General features: G+C 42.8%; 2 protein-coding genes across 2 annotated transcripts; one reads left to right on the top strand and one right to left on the bottom strand.

The window, feature by feature from the left end:
- Nucleotides 1-1,471: 1,471 nt before the first annotated feature.
- SLC30A4 (solute carrier family 30 member 4) lies at nt 1,472-15,761 on the bottom strand. The gene is made up of 7 exons (XM_072345956.1): nt 15,246-15,761; nt 10,790-10,936; nt 7,112-7,265; nt 6,672-6,885; nt 6,283-6,388; nt 4,399-4,533; nt 1,472-3,767 (listed from the first exon to the last, which is right to left on the bottom strand). Exons 1-7 carry the CDS (start codon nt 15,622-15,624, stop codon nt 3,613-3,615), a joined length of 1,290 nt encoding a protein of 429 aa, XP_072202057.1. The 5' UTR covers nt 15,625-15,761; the 3' UTR covers nt 1,472-3,612.
- A 922-nt stretch (nt 15,762-16,683) lies between these two features.
- On the top strand, nt 16,684-22,824 carry BLOC1S6 (biogenesis of lysosomal organelles complex 1 subunit 6). Its single transcript, XM_072345958.1, has 5 exons — nt 16,684-17,416; nt 17,803-17,947; nt 19,397-19,484; nt 20,391-20,477; nt 21,239-22,824. Exons 1-5 carry the CDS (start codon nt 17,371-17,373, stop codon nt 21,356-21,358), a joined length of 486 nt encoding a protein of 161 aa, XP_072202059.1. The 5' UTR covers nt 16,684-17,370; the 3' UTR covers nt 21,359-22,824.
- Nucleotides 22,825-24,201: the final 1,377 nt, after the last annotated feature.

Raw genomic sequence — 24,201 nt, 5'->3', positions numbered from 1 at the left:
GGCAGGGCCAACCCAGTGGGCTCAGGTGCATGTAATGCATTGCAATGCATCTGAGTGATTGGAAGGGCTGCAGCTGGGATCCACCCCTTCCCAAACCTCATTTAAGGGTTATTAGTGGAGGTAAGAAGTTCGTGCTGGACTTTCTTGCCTACCTGAGGATTTCTGGAGGTAAGCAGACTTTTTCCTTTATTTTTTGTGGCTTTTGCAGTTGAGCAAATTCTCACTTGCTGCAGCATGGGGCCTTGCTGCTCTGCTGCCATTGCTGTGCTTTCTATTGTGTTACAGCTGTAATTCAAGCTATACCCATGGTTCAGGATAGGATATGTGAAAAACCACAGCTCAGCATAAATTTCTTCCACATGGATTGCAATAGGTGGCAGAATTCTCACAGCATTTCAGCTGATTGGTCCCCTATAACAATCTGCCATAGCTCTGGAAAGCAGAGGAGCTTGCTCTGGAGATCTCTAATCTTAGGCAACTATTGGTTAGAGACTAATCATAAAGAGTAAATGTGCTCTTATTTCCCAGAGGAGGGTTTCCTGTGGAGGTAGAGAAATACAGAATCATGCAAATAATCTTGTGATGGTCAGCAGAAATAAACTGGGTGTGCTACAGAGCTGGTTGGAAAGGCACCAGACCTGATTCTTATCCCTACTAGTGCTTTGCTTCTCTAAGGTGGTACTCAAAATGACCCTTCAATATCTGTAAAGATAACTTGACTTCTTTCATAGGTGCTTCATGCTTCCCACAGTACAGATGTTAATGCATATTTAACCAAACATTCACTGCAGCTACTTTACTGCAGATATTTCTGTTCCACATAAGTGTACTAATTACTCTTAGTTAGAGTCATAGTTCTGTTGTGTGATCACCAGGAGCATTACAAATTAAGTGTTCCTTTAGGAAGTTGATTGATAGATTCATTGCTGGGTTCTTATGTGAAATACAGCAATTCCAGACAACTTTTGTCTTGACTAATTTATGGAGACCAAGAAAAGAAACTGGAGGTGGAGCGCACAGATGTAAATATCCGTGTGAGTTCAGTTAGGCCTTAAAGTAGGCAGTCCGCATATCAGGATCCCCCCCAGTAGCTGCATTGATTCTTGTCTCCTAGATTCAGACTTCACACCGTTGCTTTTCCTCTGAAGTCCTTCCAGTCAGTCCACAGGCCATGATAACAAGGACCCCCCCAAGTGTGACTGAAGGGCCTCAGTTACGCTTTACCAGCTGCAACGTAACTGCTCCTTCACCTCAATTTATCAGCTCACATTTTCTGAAGTTCTGTTACTTCATGGGAAACAAGACCTGCGCTTTTCTGACTGAAGAGGGAGCTGTAGTTCATTCTAAACGGCATCACCGGGCTGAGCGAAGCTTGTGCGTTCATAGGCACTATGAGAAAGAACTGCCGTAAGACTCACCAAGAAAAGGGCAAGAGACCTCAATACAGATAAACATTTCATAAGACAGAATGCGAAGTTTAATAACTGATTTAATAAAACCCACAATAAAGCAACACATCTCTGCTTTTTCTTCAATTAAACAAAAGTGTAGTAAATATTACAATAAAAAAACTCCAAATACATTACATGTCTACCGTACTCCAACTTCTAATTACATCAACTGTAAATCCCAAGTTAATTAAAACCTGCTTGAGCACAAGTATGTGCAAAATACCTGTTGTGGTGGGAGGTTTTTGCTTGTTTTTAGGGGATTTCTAAGAACGGGATGTATGTTTTTCATGAGCTGTGATATGGCTTAATCGGTGCTAATGTTTGTACTGAAGCGTTAACTTTCAAGTAGGGTGTTCCTTTGTGTCTGAGCTGTGCGTACTCCGGTGCTGTACTCAGCTGTTCCCACTTCTTGCAGAACAAACCCAAACGTAGTCTAGTGTTATTAATACTGTGTTGCGAGTTCTCACCTCTGCAAATTCATCATGAGCTCCCTAACTTAATGAGAAAACAAGCCAAGGCTGTTGCTACAAATTGCAGATCTAAATCGCCCAGATGAATATGTGAAACCCTATCAAGTTTCAAGACAACATCTGAAGTATTCACAGCTGAGTATCACTATATCCGTTACTGGTCCAAAACTTTCCTTTCTGCTCCGCATGCAGAAATACTTTTGATGTCAGCTGAAGCTTTGTGTAAAGATCAAAGCGCAGAATAAGCGAAACGTACTCGAAGCAAAGTTCTGTCTGTCTACTGAACACTGCAGGTCACTCTTGTTGCCCTTGGTTTCAATGCAGTTAACACCGGCAACAGGCATAAACGTCAGCCTAGATGTGTGGAAGGCTGGTGGCAGGTAGAAGCTTGTGTTTTATTATCCTGCATACATTCAAAGTTCAAGGATTAAGCTACGAGGCAGAGCAATTCAGTTTAGTGGACTTTGAAGTGTCAGGATGCGAAAAATCTTCTCAAATTGCTCTGATTCTCAATAAGAAAAGAGCTGTCTGTCTCTGTAGGTTGCTGTGATTGCATTGTCCAGCGTGCGTGAGGTCGCGGAGCTTGCTCGGATTTCGTTTTACTCATAGAGCTCAGTAGTGAGGGACTGCTGTTGTATTGGCTGTCCTGTGAGGATACCGCCTTCCTGCCCTCACAGCAGGGATGAACAGGTCAGAGATCCAAGAGGGAGGGAACACTCCACCTGAACCCTCTGCTCTCCCTTTGCCTTCTAGAACATTTAAGTATTTTGCATGTCTGTAGATTGTATCTGAGAGTACCTTCAGGTCAAGCATAGTTCCTGTCATCTTATTTTTATAACAAAGCAATCATGGAAAATGTTCCTTTATAGTACATGTATTAATTCGAATGCATGCTAATTAACTGGCCTTCTAATGTGAATCAAATGCTGGTTTAGACATTCAAAATTATTATTAATAAATTTCATCTTACAAGTCCAAGAATTGTAAAATAAATAACCTCCTTCTAAAGTATAAACCCTATTCTAAAATACATTACAGCTAACCAGCCACTGAGAACACTCTGGGTCCAGTGCTGGGTCTCCAGTTAAACTCCAGAAGTTTGGGCAAGGATCTTCCTGTCTGGATCTCTGAACATCCAGATTAAAGCTAAGTTTCTGCTCTGGTTACAGTAAATCCTGTGTTTTGCAATGTCTCCAACAAGACAATTTAGAAAAGAATTGAGCTATCACTGCATGCATCGTAATTTAAAACACTGTATGAAAATGACTGCTGTAAAAATACTGTCTGATGAATTTAATGTATGGAACCCTGGCATGATCAATAACAGTACAGATGTTAATTGAAATACTGAGTACTCGATGCTCCATTTGGAGTGCAGGTACTTTGTGGTACACAAAAGACAATCTCAAACTGTAATTTGTGAGGTATCTGCAGAACCATGTTGCAGTTTGTAAACAATCTGAAAACAACTTTGTCTCAAAACCATAGTAAGTTTAATAAACCAGCACAAGGGAGAGAATGAAATGCTCTGTAGGGCAACCACTGCGCTTCTTGCAGCACCAGTTCTCCCTGCTGCGTGTTAAATGGTACAAATCCACATGTTGATTATTTTTATCATTCACTTTGAATTTATTGCTCTCAGTCTTTGACAACAAGATAAAGAATAAGGCAGCAGTTCCCAAAACATGAGATTAGGCACTGGAACTCTGACAACTTGCACAGGTCTTGTTGGATTCCTGTTTGTAACTCTGAAGCTGGACAGAGCACTTGTACATTCCAAACGTGTTCAGCAGCAGTTGTCTGGCCTTGAACTGAACTTCCTCCCATTGAGATGAGCTACCAGGAACTGGAAAAACCAGGAAAAGATTTCAGGATATTCAGTCCTTGATAAAACTGGACAATCCAACTTTCTTTGTGTTTACCACATGATCTCACCAACTCAGATGTCTTTATTCAAACTCCCTTATCAATTTTCTATTGTTCTGTGACTGTCATACACTATATATATATTATTTTACATCTTTATCTTTTATCTAGAACTGTATCTTGGTAAAACTGTCCCCATTAAATAGGGGTGCAGAGAAAGCTTTCCTCTAATACACCTGATGCTGTGTTAGATGTCAATATCAGCATGTTTTATCCATGAATCAGATCCATCCATAAGGGAACTTCTGAAGAGAAGTACTTAACCCCATCAAATAGGAAAGTTCTGTACTGGATCAGTATGGGACCAATATGCCTCAGGACAAATGTGTTTTCTTTCTTTGCCTATCTTTCATTGACGCTTTGTCCTTATGGGTTAATGGTTTCTATATCTCTGTACAAGAGCATAAACAATAGATTATTTTTTTCCCCCAGGATGGTATTTCCTGGATGTGAGTATGAATATAAGGATGAGAGATAAAGTGGTTTGAGTTTTGTCATCTTCTCCACCCCTGGCTGGACTGAACCTAAAATGATGCCATGTAGCAGCTTACCTAATTGCAAGTGGACTATGGCAGCCGTTTTTCCTGCAGTGAGAGACCAAATGTTTAAATCTTCTATAGAATAAACATCTTCAATTTTCATCAAGTCTTCTTTAATACGATCCACATTTAAATGCCTCGGAACTCCTGTGATACCAAATGTAAGATAAAATTAACTGCCTTTTGCAAAGTCTGTAGTCTTCCAAATAAAATGTCACAACAACTTTCAAAACATTAAAGGGGTTCATTGTCTGCACTGTTGGAAGCGTTGAGTAACTTTAAGTTACCATTAGAGAAGAACGTGTAGATTGAGATATTGATTCCAGTATGGATACTGAAATAGAACAGGAATTAAACTGCTGTCTCAAATATAGTGTGTCCATTCCAGAATCCAGCAATGTACTTCTATAGATACAACTATGTTATAGCTCCTATATATAGCTCCTAGTCCCTAATACAACTATATTATAGCTCCTATTATAGCTCCTAGTCCCTAATAACTGCTTAGCTCAAATGCTTCAAGAAAAGTATAAATCATCATGTGCATATTTACTTTTTCAGACTGAAAATCTTTGTTGTGTTACCAGAACTTGACAAAAATAAAAACAGGTTTTCTCCTTCTGAATTGGTTACATTTCTGAATCAGAACTGAAAGACAAATTGTTGAAGGTTTTCACTGAAATAAGCATTTGAATAACCTTCAGATGAGATACATCACAGTTGGTTTTGTTTCTGTGTGTTCTTTTTGCTGCTGCTTTTATAGTCTTCAAGAAGCTGAGATTTTGCTTGTTTACAGTGGGGAAACTGAAATGTTACCTCAGAAAGGATGCATTAAGAATGTTTTATATATTTTTATATATAAATATATATATATTTCTTGCAAGTCCATTCTCTGGAGCTCCTGAGTATTAGTTGGAAGAATTCCCTAACACATGCTAAGACCACCTTTCATCATGTTAATAACATCATTAATTCAGACATCTTCATAACAGCTGGGATACCTGATACCTATGCAAACAGGTACAACTCAAACAACTGGAATTCAGCACACCATTAGTTCACCTTATCTGTTCAGCTAAATATCAGCTGTTGCCTTGGAGCTAAATGAGATTTCTTAAGTGTATTTTACCACTTTTTGCCTTTGCAGTGAAATTCCATTGTCTCTTTTTCTTTCCCTAAATGACAGCATTTGGCATTGAAGGTTTTGAGATCTTTGACTGCAGAAGTCAGCAATGATTCATATGGAGCAGATGAGATGGTGCAGGTAAGAACCGGGATTTTTTTTCTCACCCCTACATGAAAGTACCGGATTAAGCAGTAACATGGGCAGATTAGTTACAGTAATGCAAATAATGTTGCTGATGTTTTCCCCTTTAAGTCACCACAAGAGGACAAATGATAAGCTTATCTATGTTCTACTGCTTCTTTTCTTTGCCTCCTTCCTTTTCAAACTGCTTTTGCTTTCCAGTTTCAGCTGACATGTAGCAATACTATCACACTTGTGGAAAAGGGAAAAACAGGTCAAACATGAACCACGTGTCCAGATGTTTTGCCTGAATTTGTCTTTTCCTCTTACTTGTGTTCACATTAACCTTACGAGTAATCAAACAAAGTGTGTAGCTGAGTCTGGGCTGATACTTATTTTAGCTGAAAGTTTTATAGATTCTATTTCTACCATCTCATGATGTAAAATGTGAGCAGTGCTAAGGCCTGTGTCATGCTGGTAAAGGTCAAAGACTCTTGAAGACTCTTAGATGAGCCAGCAAGAACTGAAATCCTAAAGCAAGATCAACAGAATTCCAGACACAACCCATATTGCTGGAGATGGTGGTTGTGATGTCCAAGTGCCAGTGCTTCATCTGACACGTGAAGCATTGCACGCTGTGCAGATCTTACCTTCCAAAATTATAACTCCTGTATCACACAGAATTCGGACTGTTGTCAAAACCACCAGTATGGAAAATATGTATGTACAAATAGGATCAGCAATCTTGTATTCTGGCTGGAAAGGAAGGTCCAAAGTGTTAAAAGATGCATGAAAGTAAGTTTGTTTATAAAAACATAACTCAGAAATACAGTTACTCGGAGCTACAATTTCTGTGAATATTTCATTGTTTGAATAATTACATACTACAAAATAGTCTCTGCTTATTTTCCATGACAATATGAAGCTTAGAACATAAAGTGTATCACTTCCATTGCTTAGAAAAATAAGTCCATTTTTAATGCATTAACTACAGTCGAAATGAAAAATCACCTTGCCTCCAAGATCAGCCATTGCTTACCTTGAAACGTATGATGTATGCAGCTACAAGCACACCAATGCTTTGTACCAGGTCCCCAAGGGCGTGTACAAATGCTGCTCTCACTGCAAGGCTGCTGTGCCCATGGCCACTGCTGCGGGCTGCACTAGGAGAGTTCGACTGAGGTACGTGGGAATGAGGGTGGGAATGGGAGTGGGAATGAAGGTGTCCAGATTGATTCAGCAAAAAGCCCATTCTGAAATTGGAAAAAGAAAAGTGCTCCAAGAAACAGCTTTGAGAGTTGGGTGGGTGTTTTTTGTGATTTTAATTTCTTTAATTCAGAACATTTCCTGTCTTATTTTACAAGGAGGAAGAGGTCCAGCAAAATGACATCCTGTGAGAAAGTTACAGGCCATTAATGAATTAACAGCTTTTTCAGAAATATATTTGTGAGTGTCAATAGAGAGAAAGGGAGATCTTACATTAAGTTAACTGCAACACCAACAGCTGCTGTGATCAGCATGATATCGCCATTAATTTCATAGTCCATATGGATGGTTCTTTGAACAGCTTCATACAACAGGAATGCCATAAGGATATAGACCAGCAGCACACTGATGATGGCTGACAATACTTCTGCAAACAGAAAGGTAAGAATATCATCAAAGTGATCAACATTTACAAATAAGATTAATCATAAAACCACAGTATTAAGCTAGATTTAAAGATGACACATATCTCCTTTTGTTTACTGTCACTCACCAGATGGATCACTGGGATCTTAACCTTTCTATGTGAATTCAAAGATCAGGGTTGGAATTTATTTGCACTGAATTCTAGCTCTTGATCTCCCCTCTCTGGTCCCAGGCATTTTGCCCTAATACATTCCCCAGGAATCAGCTATTAGTTACCCCATAGCAGAAAGAATATTGATCTAAGAAGGGTCTTTTCCCCTCTGCTTTGAATCTGTCAGTGTGCAGCACAACTCTGAGTACTGAAGGTGTCATGTCTAACACAGAATTGCCTCTGTACTCATCAAATAAAGGCATTATTGCAATATAGAACACACGTTCCACAGCATTGGAATCATTTGATCCATACACTGAATTGGTGACATCATTATGGGAGAAGAAACTCACACCAATGCAGTCAGCTGCTCAGCCATGTGTCAGTGCCTGGATGAGTAGGCAGTAACAAGGCTTTGAAAGGCAACTATCATAATCCCTGATTTCAGAGCAATGTGGAATCCTGGAAACATCCACACAAGTGGAAGCTTTCTTTACAAAGCGGGCAGATTATTCAGGGTAACAGCTGTTACTTATTTATGTATTTTAAGGCATTTCTTCTGTTAGGACAACATTTGGTGGTGGTGGTTGAATTTGCCAAACTGTAGTACGTTGTTATTTACCTGAGTAACAACATACTGTAGTTGAACAATCTAAAAGCATATATTCTGCAGTGGAACACAGTGTGTTCTTTGCAGTAGCTTTTACAGAGTCATTATCACAGTGACATTATAGATTTGTGCAAAGATCTTTCACTTGTGAAATGAAGTGTGCACCGTATCAGTGTTCTGATGGATCTGTCGTTACTGACGCTGTCTCTGCAGCAGTGGAAGGCTGCCAAGATCCATATCTGTGTTTAGATCTGCTCAGTGTCTTTCTGAGAAGGAGCTATCTCCGCTCAGTGAAACAGAACTATTTTTGGCTTAAAGAATATAATTCTTCTCAGAGAAGACTGCAACTCTCATTTTCTTCATCTCCACTTCTCCAGCTCATTCCTGGATCTGTCAGCTTCCCTTTCACCATGGGAAATGGAAGAAACAAAAGATGGAGGGTACGTATTATATATTCCAAGAGAATTCAAAAAGATGAAAAATGGTGCTTTCTGCTGGAATTTGAATAGGCAACCAATAGGTCTGTCTTTACAAAGCGACATTTATGGCTACTAGTAGAACAATTCATGGTTCTGCAAACAGAAGTGAAAATGAGCCCTGGAAACAATGCACTGGAACATTTTAGTGCTTAGTGCATGTATGGATTATCTTAAAATGCAATGCAAAGCAGGTTGGCTATGAGGTAGTTCTTGTACACCAAGAGCTCCCAGCTTTAAGCAAATGCACTTCTTTTTCTGTGACAGATGCTCTATCTCTACCCTATTTTTAACATTCTGTCATGTTTTAACATCTCATGAAATTCAGGCTATTGATGAGTTCACGTTATTTTGCTGACAAGCTTCTTACTGTATACAATATTTAGAAAAACGTATTACAGCAAGGATGTAGCCTGGACTCAGCATCGTTCCATTGCCAGTGTTCACTGAGGTGTGAAACTGTGTGCTCAGGCCACAGCATTCAGAAAGGGTGCATAAAATCAGGCAAGTAAGCTTCACAAAAAAACAGTGAACTGGTGTTCACAGGGCCTAGATCAAGGTTTTGAGGGTTTCTTGCAGGATCCTTATCAACCCCTCCTTCCCCACTGCAGCTACAGAAGCTCTCTTCCTCCTCTCACAGGCTCTAGTCCTTTTCTTCCTACACAGATCACTATGCTGTTGCTGCTAATGCAGAATGAATGAGTAGAAAGGGGTCTCTGGAGATGGCCTTGTCCAGTGCCCAGCCGAAAGCAGGATCAACAAGAGCAGGCTGCTCCGGGCTGTTGGGTTAGAAGTTTTTCCAGCAAGGGAGACTCCATGACCTGTCTGGGCAGCCTCGTCTGCTGTCTGACAACTTCATCTGCTGTCTGACAACCTCCTGACCCTGGGCAGCAGAAAGAGAGGAGGAATTGCTGCAGAGTGAGAAGTCACTCCCTCTGTTCTCCAGGGAGAAAATGATGGGTGATAACAAATATGGCCCACCACTGGAGCAATCTGGTCAGTACTTTCTTTGGCAGTAAAATGAGGTAAAAAGTTGTGGATTTTGTTGCTTGTTTGTTTTTTAAAGTGAGGTGGCAGAAATCCAAAGGGATTCCTGTTTGCAGAGTACTTATGGAGATCCTGAATTGATAAGTAAAAATTCATAAAACTCAGTAATATGTGATAAAACTTTTTCCTGAAGAACCATTTCCATCATAAGGCTACGTCATGATCCTTCTTTGTACTTCTTGGTTTTTGAAGAGTTACAAATACAAAAACAGCTCAAACTGTTTTAAAATGAGGTTAAGGTACGTCTACATGCCAGCAAATATCCTTGTGGAAAGCATGAACAAATGCCAGGGGCATACCTGCAAGGTCAGGTTTCAGTATTAGGGGGAACTCTCATTGCGGAATTAAAACTTCTTGAAAGAAAAGTTTGTAATGGGAAGTGCTGGCACTGTTAGTGCTTTCTTGCTAAAGCCCAAAGATCTTTGCTGGTGTACAGTTCTGCATTCATGCATTAGTGACTACCTGATGACAAATGCTTAGGAGTGATGGAGCTGTTGAATTCCACTGCTGTTCTGGCAGCCATCATAAGAATTTAAAGTAACGGCAGTACAAGAGCTTGAGATTCCATGAAAAAATACATCCTATAGAAGCATAGAGGTAGCAAGACGTAACATCCAGAAGGATCTATTTCATGAGGCATACATTCAAATTTTTGGGAAAATGCCCACAAGTCAGATCTTCATCTGTACCTTGTAAATTATTAATACTCAGTACAGATGGCAAACACATGAAAGCACCCTTTATCATCATTACGCTTCCAAATGTGAAGTAATGAGTCCTGAAATTACACTTCCAACACTCAGTACATATTTCTGCTAATACTTCTTTTTACAAAAACCCAAAATGGGTACAAGTAAAGTAACCTTCTGTACTGGACATGAAGGGACATCTTCATTTCTTCTTTGTGCAAGAACAGTGATTTATGAGACTTCCTGCAGAGCTATCTGATCCTGTGCTATGTAGAGCTTCTTACTTTGGGGAGTTAGCACAGGATTAATCATTAATCACATTTTGTAGGACTTTGTTTCCAGATGTAGCATTTGTACTGTTCTGATCAGAGGGTCGATTCCCCTGTGGCAATACATCCCATATAGTGAATACACAAAAGGCAGACTGTTAAACCTAAAGTTACTTTTAGGTTTATTACTGATTTCCTTCCAGATACCTCTTCTTCTAGAATTACATACTTTTAGCATTATTGTTTAAAATATTGTTACTAGCAAAAGCTGAAATCTACGTACCTAGGCGATGAAATCCGAAAGTGAACCTCTTTGTGGGAGACTTTGCAGACAGCCAGAGAGCAAGTAGGGTCAAAATAATACCACTAAGGTCAGTTAACATGTGCAGTGCATCTGTCATAATTGCTAGGCTGTTAGCAACATATCCACCTGAAAACAAAGTTGGAACAGTCAAGAGAAAAGAGCGATTCTGGATCCTATCCTCTTGGCACAATTTTCAGTTATTTATTTTCAGAACACTGCACTAAGTGCATGAGAGTACCTCTTATCACTGAGCAGGGCTGGTTTTTTGCCATTATTATCAACGTGCCATGCTGTAATTTAAGGCTACCATTATTAGAAGTGCAGTGAGGCGTGCTCTCTGTGACAGCAGCATAGAAAGGAGTTAGTCTCACTGAGACTACTAGTATCTTTTCTGTGTATGTTATTGCACGTGCTTAATTGGCTAATGCTTTTTAACTACAGTTGTTAAATACTTTTGCATTATGGAATAAGGACAGAAATCCAGTGACTCACTGGCAAAGTAATTCACCCCACCCTCTTTTTATTTTTACTGCATCTTCTTTTAACCTTCATCATCTCCTGTCCTGGCAGAGATGTACAAATTCTGCTAATGTATATTGCCGACAATAACTTTCACAGCATTTTCCTTTCTTATTTATTAACATATTTTTTTTTTCATAATTATGAGCTGTACGGAGACAAACAACCTCAGCCTGAAGGTCAATATCTTTGTTCTGATTCAATTGCTAAATGCTACCAGTAGGTAGATGGGTGAGAGACATTTAAACAATGCGCCTCGCTCTCAAGCATCCTTTATCCAGATGGGGAATCAAGGACAGCCAGCATCGTCTTCCATCTGCATGAAGATAAGCCCATTTTCTGAGAAAAGATCACATCTTCAGTGTCAGCTCAGCTATTATTTCATTTCTCATTTTACCTTGAGATCATTCAAACTGTAGATTCTAGCAAGCAGAGCAAGCAGCTGGCGTGACATTTGGCAGGCTTCGAGCTCCAGCCAACGTATCTCTAGTAAAGGTATCTCTGTACACAATTAAAAGCCTCTTAGTGAAGAGGCTGACCACGAGGAAAGAGCAAAGGGGAATTCACAACAGGCTGACTGCTTTCAAGATGGGTGAAAAACAAGCGTGCATCCATCTGTGAGTGCCGACCTGCAGGCAGAGCTACACCCTTCTTCACACACGCACAAGCAGCAGGGCTGACACTGCAGAAGTTGCTTGTTCTGCCCATAACTACTGACTAACCTCTGTTCCACCTGTTCCTGCCTGCCAGCCCCTTTATTTAGATGTCTGTAAGTCTCAGAGTGAAATTCCTTAGCAGTTGGAATTCTCCACAGGCCATCACAGCTCAAAGATAATTTGCTTTCTCACATAATTTCAGAAAATATGTCCTAGGAATGTGCAGCTCGGCCTGTTTTATTGTCAGCACAGAGGAAAACGATTTATGCCTAACGACATTCACTTCAATGCTTTCTGTACATGATCATTTACAGTACATACATTAATCCGTGAGTATTAAGAAGTGCTTCAGCCCAAGAGAAGCCAACTTTATTTCAGCTAGTCTCCCCAGAGACTACATAAACAGAATCTGGATATTGAAAGCAGTCTTAATGTAGCATGTGGATTGAGAAAATATCATTGAGAAGAATGAAATTCTGAATTTGAAGGCCCTGTTTCCAACTCTATTGGTTCCTTGCTTGGTGAAGCACTGCCCAGGGGCTGCTGAAACGCAATCAGCAACTCGATAAAACAGGAAAACAGACATCTACAACCTTTGTGAATAGAAGGCCTGAAGGCTCACCCACTGTTTTCACCATGTGAAGGACAGCAATCCTCTGTGAATGATCAATTAGAGCTCTGTGAACATAACTGAGTGCATCAAAAAGCTGTCAGGAAAGGTGACTGGATTTGCATTGTTTTCCATTTCTTCATGCTAAACGGTTCCCACAAAGTGATCTGACTTCTACAATGACTGTTGATCAAATTAAGCAACCAACACCGATGTGGGCTGGATTAATGAGCTTGGCAGTAATTGGAACAAAACATATGCAGCTGCTGGAACAGTTTTCTTCATCTTGACATCGGTACCAGACAGCAGAAAGTTTTCTACCAAGCAAACTAATTGTCCAACAGGCTCTTCTGCCTTTCCTGCAGAGATTCGAATCTGGCAAAGCTGACAGAGAGAGGTCTGTTAATATCCCACACAGCCAAAGTCTCCCAAACTCTTTGGCGATAGGTTTGTCCAAAAAGTGCCAAAATTTCAAACCAAAGGAGACAGAACTCAACGCTGGGCCAGAATGAAATACATTGAGCATACATACAGTGTGCTGACCCAGGGCTTGCAGGCTTCTTCTTCACTTATTCTGCTGCTGATTGCCTGCCCTATGACAAGGTATTCACATCAAGGCCCACAGAAGTGCACAGATACTCAAGTCCTACTTGTTCTCTATAGAAGTTGGATGCCTGAATATTTTATGGGTCTGGGCCTTAGCACTGTCTGCCGCAGTGCCCAAATACTGCATCACTACTGGAAACCGCATACAGGAACCTGAGAAAGACGAGTCCACGCTACAGTAGCAATGCTTCATAAGGAGAAATCAGTCACTGACCTGAGCCTGCAAAAGTCCTGGTTGTGAGGGAGAAATGGTGGATAAAGTGACAATGATAAGAGTATTTTTCCTCTCAACACCTATAATTCCTGGAGCCAACCACGCATTAGATATGGAGATGTCTACAACAGTGTGAACACACAGACTCTCTGTGACTTCAGCATCAAGCTGCCAACATGCCCTTCGGATGGACTAAATTCAGTATCAGAATGCCAATAAGAGTAGAATCAAATGAATAATAAGTCATGCTTACCACCAATGATGTCCACAGCCAAGATGCAACTCTGCACTAACATTAACCCCTCATCAAATTTACCTGAGCTCACACTGCACCACAATGTCAGCCAGAGAAAAAACAGAGCCAGAGGGCAAATGAAGGCATTCAACCAGATCCCTGCAAGCTGAGTGCTGACCTGTGATGAGCTGATGTATTGTGGCAGTGCTACTAATGACTAACTGCACACTGAAAGCGAGGTCTTGAGAGACAAAGCCACTGTTTTCTCTTAACCCACATTCCCAAACAAAACTATGGTGCAGACACAGTCGGTTATTTGCTCTCTCTGAAAAAAAAAAAGCCCATTTTTCCTATGGCTTTTTATTTTGTTCTATGAATGTGGGACGAATGGAATCATTCTGTGCTACTGTACCCGAGCTGCTAAATTCACTCAATTTTCTATTATCTGGACCTGTATGTTAAATGCAAGCAATTAAAATGAAATTAGTTGTCAGTCATTGTCTGCTGCTAGAAAGAGTTCCAGCATTCTGCAGGTGGCTGAGCAGCCCCAAGCGCTTACACTGAACATCATGGGCACATCCAAAACCAGGCGGTAACGGGGCACCGATATTGCATTGGTAAGTGATCAAAACATAAATGGTACGCCTTGTAGAAACGGTTAGAGAATGGCAAAGGCATAGCATTTAAGGGCTTAGTTACACAGCCAGAGGACTTCCAGCTTTAAATTTTATGTCAAGCCCACACTGCTGAAGCCACTAAATACAGTCGTGCTTTGTACAGACTGCTCTATTATGCACAGGTTCTACTCAACCTTCATAGCAAATGACAGTTTGCCTTTATGAGAGAGTAATAAAAGCTCAACTTGAGCACCAGACTCATTCTTCTAGGTAAAACCAGCAGATCTTTTCCAAGTACTAACAAACAAAAACCACAAAGAACGTGATTTAACCAAGGAACTTGCACTGTGAACTGCTGTACTAGGAAGTGTTCAAAAGCTGCTTGTTTTCATTCTTATATGCTTTCCGTCTGGCTGGAGCATGCACTGGTCCAGTTCCATGACTGGTCCTGGCGGGACGTCAGGAAGTTGTCAAGAAAGCAGTCTGCACTGCACTGCTGGGCAGGTCACCTTCTTGGGTGCAACAACCAGCGTGTACTGCTGGATCTGATGGCTAAAGATAAAGACTTCCCAATATTGGTTTTGTTGTTATGTCAGTGTCACCCTTGGAAACTCTATTTGCCTTCTATCCTTGCAAACACAGCAAGACTGCATGTCAGTAATTAAAAAACACTGGAGATGAAATTACCCATCCTTCTTGTATAACCGCGTGACACCATGCAGACCACCCTTGCCAATCACACCTTAGAAACTTATAGAACAGGAGCAATAAAAAGCTGCGAGCCAACCAGATGCCCACTCCGTGCCACTTTGGGGTGGCGATGAGCCTCAGGTAAGGAAGCCTCAAGTTCCCCTTTCTTTCCTTGCACGGCTGGACTTCGCTCCCGCTCCCCCCGGGGCTCGTCACTAATCGCTCCGATCTCCGACAGCCTCTCAATGCAAACACGGCACGCCGAGGCCAGAGCAGCGCCCGACTCACCTACGAGCTCCCCCGTCATGAAGAGCAGATAGAGGACGGCGGCGGCCGTCAGCCGCTTCTTGACGCGCCGCAGCTTGCACAGCTCCCTCCGGCTGCGGCAGCGGCCGCAGGGCTCGGGCCCGCCGCGCAGCGCGATGTCCCGCTCGGCCGCGGACTCGTCGTCGGACGGCGGCGCGGGGTGCAGCCCGTTGGCCGGAGCCTCGGGAGCCGCCTCCGCCGCGTCGTCCGCCACCACCACCCGCAGCTTGTTGAAGCGGGGGAAGTCCTCGTCCCCCGCCTCGTCCGAGAAGTCGAAGGCACTGGAGTCGTTCAGGAACAGGGGCGGCTCGCTCCTCCGCAGCGCGGACTTGATGCTGCTCCAGAGGCCGGACCCGGCCATAGCGGCGGCGGGCACCCCGCGGCGCGCGGCCGATCGTGGCGCGGCTCCCCGCGTCCCTCAGGGCATGACCCCCAACCCGCGCCGCCGGGCCCTACCGCGGCCGCCCGGCCCAGTCCCACGCGGCGCGGCTCCCCCGGCGCGGCCCGGTCACGGCGCGGCCGGGCAGGCGGCGCCGGGCGCGGGGCCGCCTCCCCGCCGGCGCAGGGGGAGCGCCGCCGCCGCCATGCGCGTCACCTCGCTCAGCGCCGCGCTCCGGGCATCGCGGCCGCGCGGACCGCGACTCGACACCACGAGCCCGGGAAAGCCGCGCGGAGGACGGCGGCGGAGGGACGGGCAGGGACGGACGCCGGCATCGCCCGCCGGTCGCCGCCGCGGCAATGCGCCTGCGCCGACCAGGAGAAGGACGCGGGTTCGAGCCCCGCCGCCGTCCCGCACCGTGGGACGAGGAGGTCGCGCTCAAAAAGCCGCACGGCTCGGGCGCGGTCTGTCGGCACACGGACGGCTGTTGTGTGCGCTGAACGCCCGGACCGTGTCACAGGTTGCAGCCTACAGACTCCTCCTTTCCCCGTAGAAGCCCCGCTCCTCGCACTGCTCCCAGCAGCTGCAGGTGGTGGTGTGTCCCAGGAGGCCGCATCTCTTCACGTTCCTTCAGGGATGTAGGGAGAAACAAGCCTTGAGGCCCAGCACCATCTGAGCCATCCTTATCTGGCTTAAAAGGGATTACAAGGGATGCGAGTTCTGCTTCTATCAATTCTGACAAAACAGTATTTACGTGCTCCCATGGCCCACTGGCTAACTGCCAGCCTACACGTATCCACGGCCAAACGTCACTGCTATGTTCATAACTGATAAACCTTCCTGGAAAAACACAGCACTGTGAGGGAAAGCACACGCTCTATTTTATTGACCTGGCCAAAGAAGTTACCAAGTAATGATGAGAACAAAAGCAGACTTGAAGCTCTGATTAGATAACAGAGGCAATGCTAGTAATGCTTTTTCACAGCTCCTTGACATTAAATATCGAGCAGCAGATGAGCATGCCTCTTAACCAAGCACGATCCTTACTGCAGGTTCCATTTGACTCCCTTTGCAAACACCTCCACCTGTCAGACGAAATCCTCACTCAACCCCCTGCAGGTCCATGAACTCAGCGGTGCCGGAGCAGCCCCATCCCAGCCCCAGACCTCCCACTGCAACAGAGCTCCCTGTGCGGGTGATGCAGGATCGCTGCATGCAGGAAAGGGAGAAAGGCAGACTTCTATTAACCTCATCTTTGGAGCGTCGGGTTCGATACATAGTAAAGTTTTAACCACTGTGGAGAAACAGGCACCTAACGTAAGCTCACATCCAGTCTATTCCTGCAGGGCGTGGGAGGCCCGGAACAGGCAGAGCGCAAATCCGAATCGCCCACGGCTCCAGCAGGGCGATTTCAGAAGGATCATCTCACGTTTCTGCCTGGAACCCCACCTGCGAGCTGCGCACCCGCACTCACAAAGCCTGAAGTTTCCCGCCAGCCCCCTAGGGCGGCCTTTACGTGCAGGCCGAGCCCTGCGGCACTTGAGCCGCTCCCGTCGGCAGCCCCGAGCCCCGCAGCGCTGCGCTCCCACCCACACCGCCCGCGCGTCGCTTCCGCATCCGGAGCGGCGGGCGCGGCCTGCGGAGCCGTACGGTCACGGCCGGCCGGGGCGTCGCGCCGCCGCGCTTCGAGAGGACGGCCGGGACTCCGCGCCTGTGGGAGCGGCGGCCATGAGCGGCGCGGAGGAGGAGGAGAAGACGGCCGGGCGCGTGTTGGGTACGTGAGGGGCGGCCGGGCGCGGGGAGGCCGAGTGGCAGCACTGGGCAGACGGCTGTGTCACGGTTTAGAGAGCTGTCGATACGTCGTCGGATGACTGATGACGTTCTTCTCCCCCCGCTTTGTGTGCTGCGGTACTTGGCGGTGGTTTCACCGGCTGTCGCTGGAATGGCCCGTCTGCCGCCTCCCGTTCTGTCACGGTCCGGCTGTGAGGTAACCGCGCCGAGCGGAGCTCGCAGAGGGTTAAGGGAGGGAAGAAGAGCGGTGTGAAGAGCTGCAAATGCGGTGCTGAAATGGCTTTTATTTGTAAGCAGGAAAGTCCCGCTGCTGTCGGTGAGACAGTGTAAGTGCTGCCCGACCTCGCTCACCTTGCTCCTCTCTCACAGGTGCCAGTGACACCTCCCCGGATGAAGGAGTGGAAGCAGATCTGCCCATTATAGATGACAGAGCAGTGGAGCAGCTGACTGAAGGGCTGATTTCTCACTATTTGCCTGATCTTCAGAGATCCAAATCAGCTCTGCAGGAACTTACGTAAGCAGGTTTTTAAATGCAGCTCCCTTTATGTGCATGCTGTTTTTCCACGTGATGTTCTAGCTTAACTGGAAGGCAGTTTGTTGTAGCATTTCTATATTCTGAATGAACCGTTCTTGCCTGTTGGAATTATGTCTGAAGAGCTCCCAGCATAGAGCATTAAATTCCCATAAGCCAGGCACAGCAGATGGGCAAAATTCGTATGAACTTGTTCCATAATGCAAAGTTTGCTGAAAACATTAAGTGTACTTTGTAGCAGTAACCTTCATGTTCAAAGCTGCCTGTATATTGTAATATAGTGCAGTATATTATTGCTGTGCAGTTTGTAAACTGCGTTGCATTGCTAAGTAGATATAAATTTTTTATATGCTGGTATCTTACTGATAAATGAGAATAGTTTGTTTCAAATGTAGGCTGGGTCTACCATATGAAGTAACTGGAGGGGGCTTTACACTGAGCCACCTCAGCTTTGTAGGCTTTGAGTTTCATTATGCGTAATGTGGTTACACTGCTGCCAAGGACAGCTCGTGTCTGGCAGGAATTTAGCTGATCTGTGTGGGCTGGAAGATTCTTGTTAAGCCCTGTGGATGCATACAAGTTCTATGCAGAAATAACTTAGTGCTGCAACGTGATTCAGAGACAACTGAGTAGAAAGACAAGAAGAAATTGCTTTCCCTTCATTCAACCTGTCCCTGCACAGAGGTGTTTAATTGCTGAAACTTGCCTAGTGCCTCTATTACTGAAGGTTTTCAGGTTGTCATCCTGGTTTTCTTATCATCCTGTATAATACTGGGCAGCAGTAACTGAATTTGTGTGTCTCAGTTGGGATTTTTCAAAAACCATTTACTTGCATCTTTACTGAGATCAGCTAGCAATCCATAAGAAGAACTCAATGCTGGGAAGCACATATTTATGCCATTGTGATCAAAGACAGTATTACAGGGTGTATGGGAAATTGGTAATCACAGCCTGAAGCTCTGATTAATCAGCTGAGGCAAGTGTCAGGTCAGCTGTGGGAGCACAGGTGAGAGTAATTTAGCTGTGCTCCCGGAAGTGGTGGAGCTTGACTCCACCTCCTCTAGACCTCATTTAAGGGCTGACCACCACTGAGGCAGCATCTCTTGGAGATTGCTCCCTGCTGGAGATTGTCTCAGCATTTCCCAGTGAAGGTATCCATATTGGTGAGTTTTTCCTTATAAATAACCTTTTGAATATCTGTTACCATCTTTGTATCATTCCACCTGACACAGGACCAGTTTAAAAAAGAATGCAAAATTTTCTCCCCAAACTTTCTAAGTATAATGTTATAAGAACTTGCCAATAAGGAAGCTCCTGATCTAATGAGTGAGAAATATCTGCTCTGCATTCCTGGCTTTTGCAGTATATCCTTAAACTCCTTCGTGTTGCTTTACTGATGTTTGACGTTTTATGGATCTTTTCTTGTTTCAGACAGAACCAAGTGGTATTACTAGAAACTTTAGAACAAGAAATTACGAAGTTCAAGGAGTGTAACTCCATTCTTGATATCAATGCCTTGGTAAGTACTATTCATGCTTTTATAAATCCCTACAAGCATGGATTCTCCTGCCAAAGTATCAGTAGCAGGATGGTTAGCAACCAGTTAAGATATATGGGACAAATTCCTCCTGGAGAGGATGCAGAACCAGCAGATTTCCTGTAAATAGAAAGGGCACTAGGGGAAAGAACAGACTCTAGTTTTCTAAACCAGTAGCCAAAGCAAATGTATGCATTTGTTGAGCAAGACTAAGGTTCCAAGGTGAGCTCTGTGCACACGTCCACTCTAGCAGGAAAGATGCTTGAAAGATGTGGTGCATCAGTTGGCAATATCTGTATTCCATTTTGGTGAATCTCAACTCAGTAGACTGCTGGGTGTACCTGCTGAGATATGATAGTGTAGCAGAAATATTAAGTTGTGGCCTGAACCAGTGATTGAGCACCTGGTGGGAAGGCAGGGCCAACCCAGTGGAGCTCAGGTGCATGCATTGTAATGCATCTGAGTGACTGGAAGGGGTGCAGCCAGGATCCACTCCTTCCCAGACCTCCTTTAAGGGTTAGCAATGTAGACAAGTGGATCTTGCTGGAGTTCCCTGCCTACCTGAGGCCTTCCAAGGGTAAGCAGATCTTTTTCTTTGGTTCTGTGTCCGTGGCTGCTACACTTGGGCTAATCCTCACCTGCTATAGTGTAGGATTTGCCACCCCACTGTTCACTGCTGTGTCTTCCATCAGACTATAGCATTACAGATAGCTGTCTGTATTTATGTCATATGTAAGCTTTAAACATAAACTTGAATGGGTTAATCTATTATCAAACTGCTCTGGCAATGCTGTGTTTGCACTTACTGTTTTGATGTGTAACTATGGAAAAACTGGGTTTTTATTTTTAAACTTGACAGTCATTGCCTTAATTGTTATGTTTTTAAAGTTTTCAGAAGCTAAACACTATCACAGCAAGTTAGTGAATATTAGGAATGACATGATGATGCTCCATGAGAAGACGTCTAAGTTAAAAGTGAGTTGAGTAACTTTTCTTACTTTCTAACATAGCGATTTAGTTATGTATTACTGTCTTTACTTTTATTTTGGATGTATGCTGAACATTCTGGTGAAAATAGAATCTCTGTTAAATACCATCCATGAATGTTTTTTCCATGTTTAGCAGCATTTAAACACCTGTTTTCGAACTTCTGCTTACTGCTTTGTGTTTAAACAACTGAAGTATCTTAACTATTAGTAAGTCTCAGAGTTGTTGTCATGGTTAAGCAGTGCATTACAAGAGTTGTATTTCATTCTGTCTCTTAATCTGCTCCATTCCAACTAGTTCTCCAGATTGTTTCAGTTTCTGTGCTTCTTACAATGAGAACTAGACTGTCATAAATGTAAGGCTTTCTCCTGTTTAATGTACTGTTAAGTGGCACAGGTTCACTGACTTCGTGCTATGTAAGCAGTTGCTAGTTCTGGCAAAATTAGTCTTTCAGTATGTTCAGTTAAAAGAACATGTTACACAGTACACACCTTGTCTGATACATGAAAACATAAACTGTTTTCCCTTCAACATTGCTAACTATCCTTTACATTGTGTAGGTTAGAGTTTCTGCTTGTAAGAAGAAAGGAAGTAAAAGAGAAGAAGAACACAGAAGTAGTTTACAGAACATCCAGTCGTAACTGCTGTGAATTGGAGAAGAGAGTGTTAAAAGAATGGGAAGGATTTTGTATTAGTTCCAAATCCCACTGCAAAACTTATTGTTTTTTTTTTTTTTCTTTTCTGTTTAGAAAAGAGCTCTTAAACTACAACAAAAGAGGCAGAAAGAAGAACTGGAAAGAGAGCAGCAACGTGAGAAGGAACTAGAGAGAGAGAAGCAGCTAACAGCGAAACCTGCAAGGAGGACATGAAAGCAGAGCATGCAACAACTTGTCCAAATAAATCACTGCATTCTCTGGAATTAAGGCAAAGTTTGATTAAGCCAGACTGTAGTTATTACTAGCAACAGTCTACTCTCATGCTGTAATTTCCAGAACGTTAATAATCAGTGGGTAGCGTTCAAGTTTTTCACTTTGATCATTCAGGTTGCCTTCTTTTGTAATGCTATGCAGTTTGATACTACTACAGTATAAGTTAATTTTTATATATAAATATATATATGTATATTGGAGAACCTAGGCATCATGGGTATTTAAATACCTGTAACTTTTTAGTGTGTTTCTGGTTCTTAGAATTCTGAGAGCTGTTTGGTTATTGGCATATATGTTTTCCAGACAAAATATGGGGTTGTAGTTGTTAAAGTTCAGTTGTGGTCCCTGGACTTCAGAGCCTGTCTGTTATACTGAATCTGCATGGATTCTGGCCATTGTAATTTCTTTTCAGTGCCATGAGTCATAAATATAGATTGATTTTTCTTTGTGTTTTGTTGTTTTTGTTTTTTTTTTTTTTCAACCTTGATTTAGTTGTTATTTTCCTTTTGTTTGACTGAGACGTAATCAGAGCTGAGCAATGTCATCTTCACATGGAATTCAGTTATCTGTAGGAAGTTACTGCATTTTCTTTTTTTCCGTTTATTCATGTGCATTCAGGGACTATGTGAGCTAGTGTTGTAGGCTGTCCTTACTTAAAGTGATTATTATTAATGAATGTAATGATAAATATTGTATGGGTGTTGATATCTGTTTCTCTGAATTGAATTACCTGCAGCACTTGGTGTGAACTCCCATTCAAATGACATGTTGTCTAGACTGGTAAAAGAGCTCTGAGCTGTTTGTACCTACAGTCTAACACATCAGCATGTTGTCCTTATTATTTAAGTCGTATAGGTGGCATGTATTGAAGTAAAATGAAGGGCAAGCTTTGTGAAGCTTTCCATACAACATGTATGGTAAGATATCCAGGGGACACAGTCAACATTGCTTTCACTTTTAGGTGGTTTAAACATCGTACACCTGCCTGGACTCTGCTGTGCTATATCTTTCTGAAGTCCTAATTTCCACTTGTAAGATATATATCTTTTTCTTTGAAAGGTCTGCTGTTATGAGTAGTCATCAGAACACTGTTGCAGTTTACTTTGTGTGTTTGGAGCAAGGAGTGCAAATGACTGGAGTAGCCTAAAATGCCTTTTCTGAAGTAGTAATAGGCTAAAACTGTTGCCTTTTGTTCTGTCTTAATTGCCAGTGGATTGTTGACCTGTGCTGTGGTTTATGTGTATTTCGAAAAGAAATGTTGAAGAATTTCTACAGTCCATTTTTGGAGCAAAATGTACATTACTGAATATTAAGGTTTTTATTTTAAATTTTATTTTATAATGTAACTTCAAAATTAGTTTTTAGGAATTTAAACAGTTCTTATTAAAGCATAACATGAAACCAGATGCCTTGGTGAAGTATCCTAATCAGGATTAATTTCCTTTGATATTTCTTGTTTGATGTTATCTCATCTGGTGTCCAAATCAGTGTTTCATGTTGAGCTCTGTTGTGTGTTGGTTGGTTCTTTGTCTGCTTGTTTTGGGGGGAAGCTTGTGAGTCATTTTGCTTTTTCCTTGTTTCCCCCCCAATGCCATGGTCACTTCTACTGAAAATACAGAATTCTAAGCATAAGAATTGATGCTTTTTGCTAAACTAAGTAACTTTATTCCTGTATACATTTTCTTACTGATCGTACCAACTTGGTTTTGAACCATAAGGTCCTTGCAGTGGAATTAATTGACTCAAATATGCAATACCATCTTGAATTTTGATTTTCTAAGATTATACAAATGTATGGATTATAAGTGCTGACTGAGGAATCTTGGTTTCCTGTACTTTTATCACTAGATTTAACCTGTATGCTTAATCTGGGTACCCACTCCCACCACTGTTCAGGTGCACATTAGCCAATCTTCTAATTCAGTGAAATTTGACCTCTTTGCTGGCAGTGGTAACTTTGCTTTACGAGCATAGTAAATGTTTGTCTTGTATTTTCCTTTTGGAAAGTAATCATAGAATATGCTACCTGGTTTTAGTCTGTGTGCCATGACTTAAGTGACAGTAGGCACAAATAGTACTGTAATGTGCCATGACTTCAGTGACAATAGGCATAAATAACACTGCAGGTTGCTTATGCGGCTGTTCAGTTGGGACTCTTTGGGAGTCCTCTGGCTGATAGATTCCCAGTTATGCTTCAGTAGACGCTTTCTGCCACCTACCGTTTGCTTTGCAACACTGCTGGTTCTTTTAATTCTGTGCTTGGATTTTCAATGCTCTGAACCCAGTGGAGTAATTTATTATTTTTTTTAATCTAAGTGGTTTAATTACTGATTGGCTGATTCTTTTTTTGATTTATTATTTTTATTCCCCCTTGGATTAGTTGTGCAAATGCATGATGTAATGTGGTTTATATAAAGAACATCTGGGCTGACTAGAACTGTTGAGAAGAGCTGTACAGTTGGGACCTAAGTAGTACTTCCATTTCTCGTTGTCTCTGCTCCCATCCATCCATTTCTGTCTATGATGTCAAGTCATGGGGTTTAAGAAAACAAATCAAACATCCTACCTAGCAGATGTGAATGAAAATAGGAGGGGAAAAAATGCTGTAGAACTGTTGCAACAGGCGGATTGCAACTTAATGAAGCAACTCAATTAAAGCTTGATGTAGAATAATTTCCAAATCTACACACTGGAAGGCATTAATCTCTAAAACAGTAACAGTAATTAGTTTGGCACTGTCACTAACACTGATGTGTGAGATTATAGGCTGAGCTACTTTGTCT

This window comes from Excalfactoria chinensis, chromosome 10 (assembly GCF_039878825.1).
Source record: "Excalfactoria chinensis isolate bCotChi1 chromosome 10, bCotChi1.hap2, whole genome shotgun sequence".
In the NCBI taxonomy this organism is placed as follows: Eukaryota; Metazoa; Chordata; class Aves; order Galliformes; family Phasianidae; genus Excalfactoria; species Excalfactoria chinensis.
The sequence above is the reverse complement of the archived record's forward strand: the minus strand, read 5'-3'. Positions and strand labels throughout refer to the sequence as shown.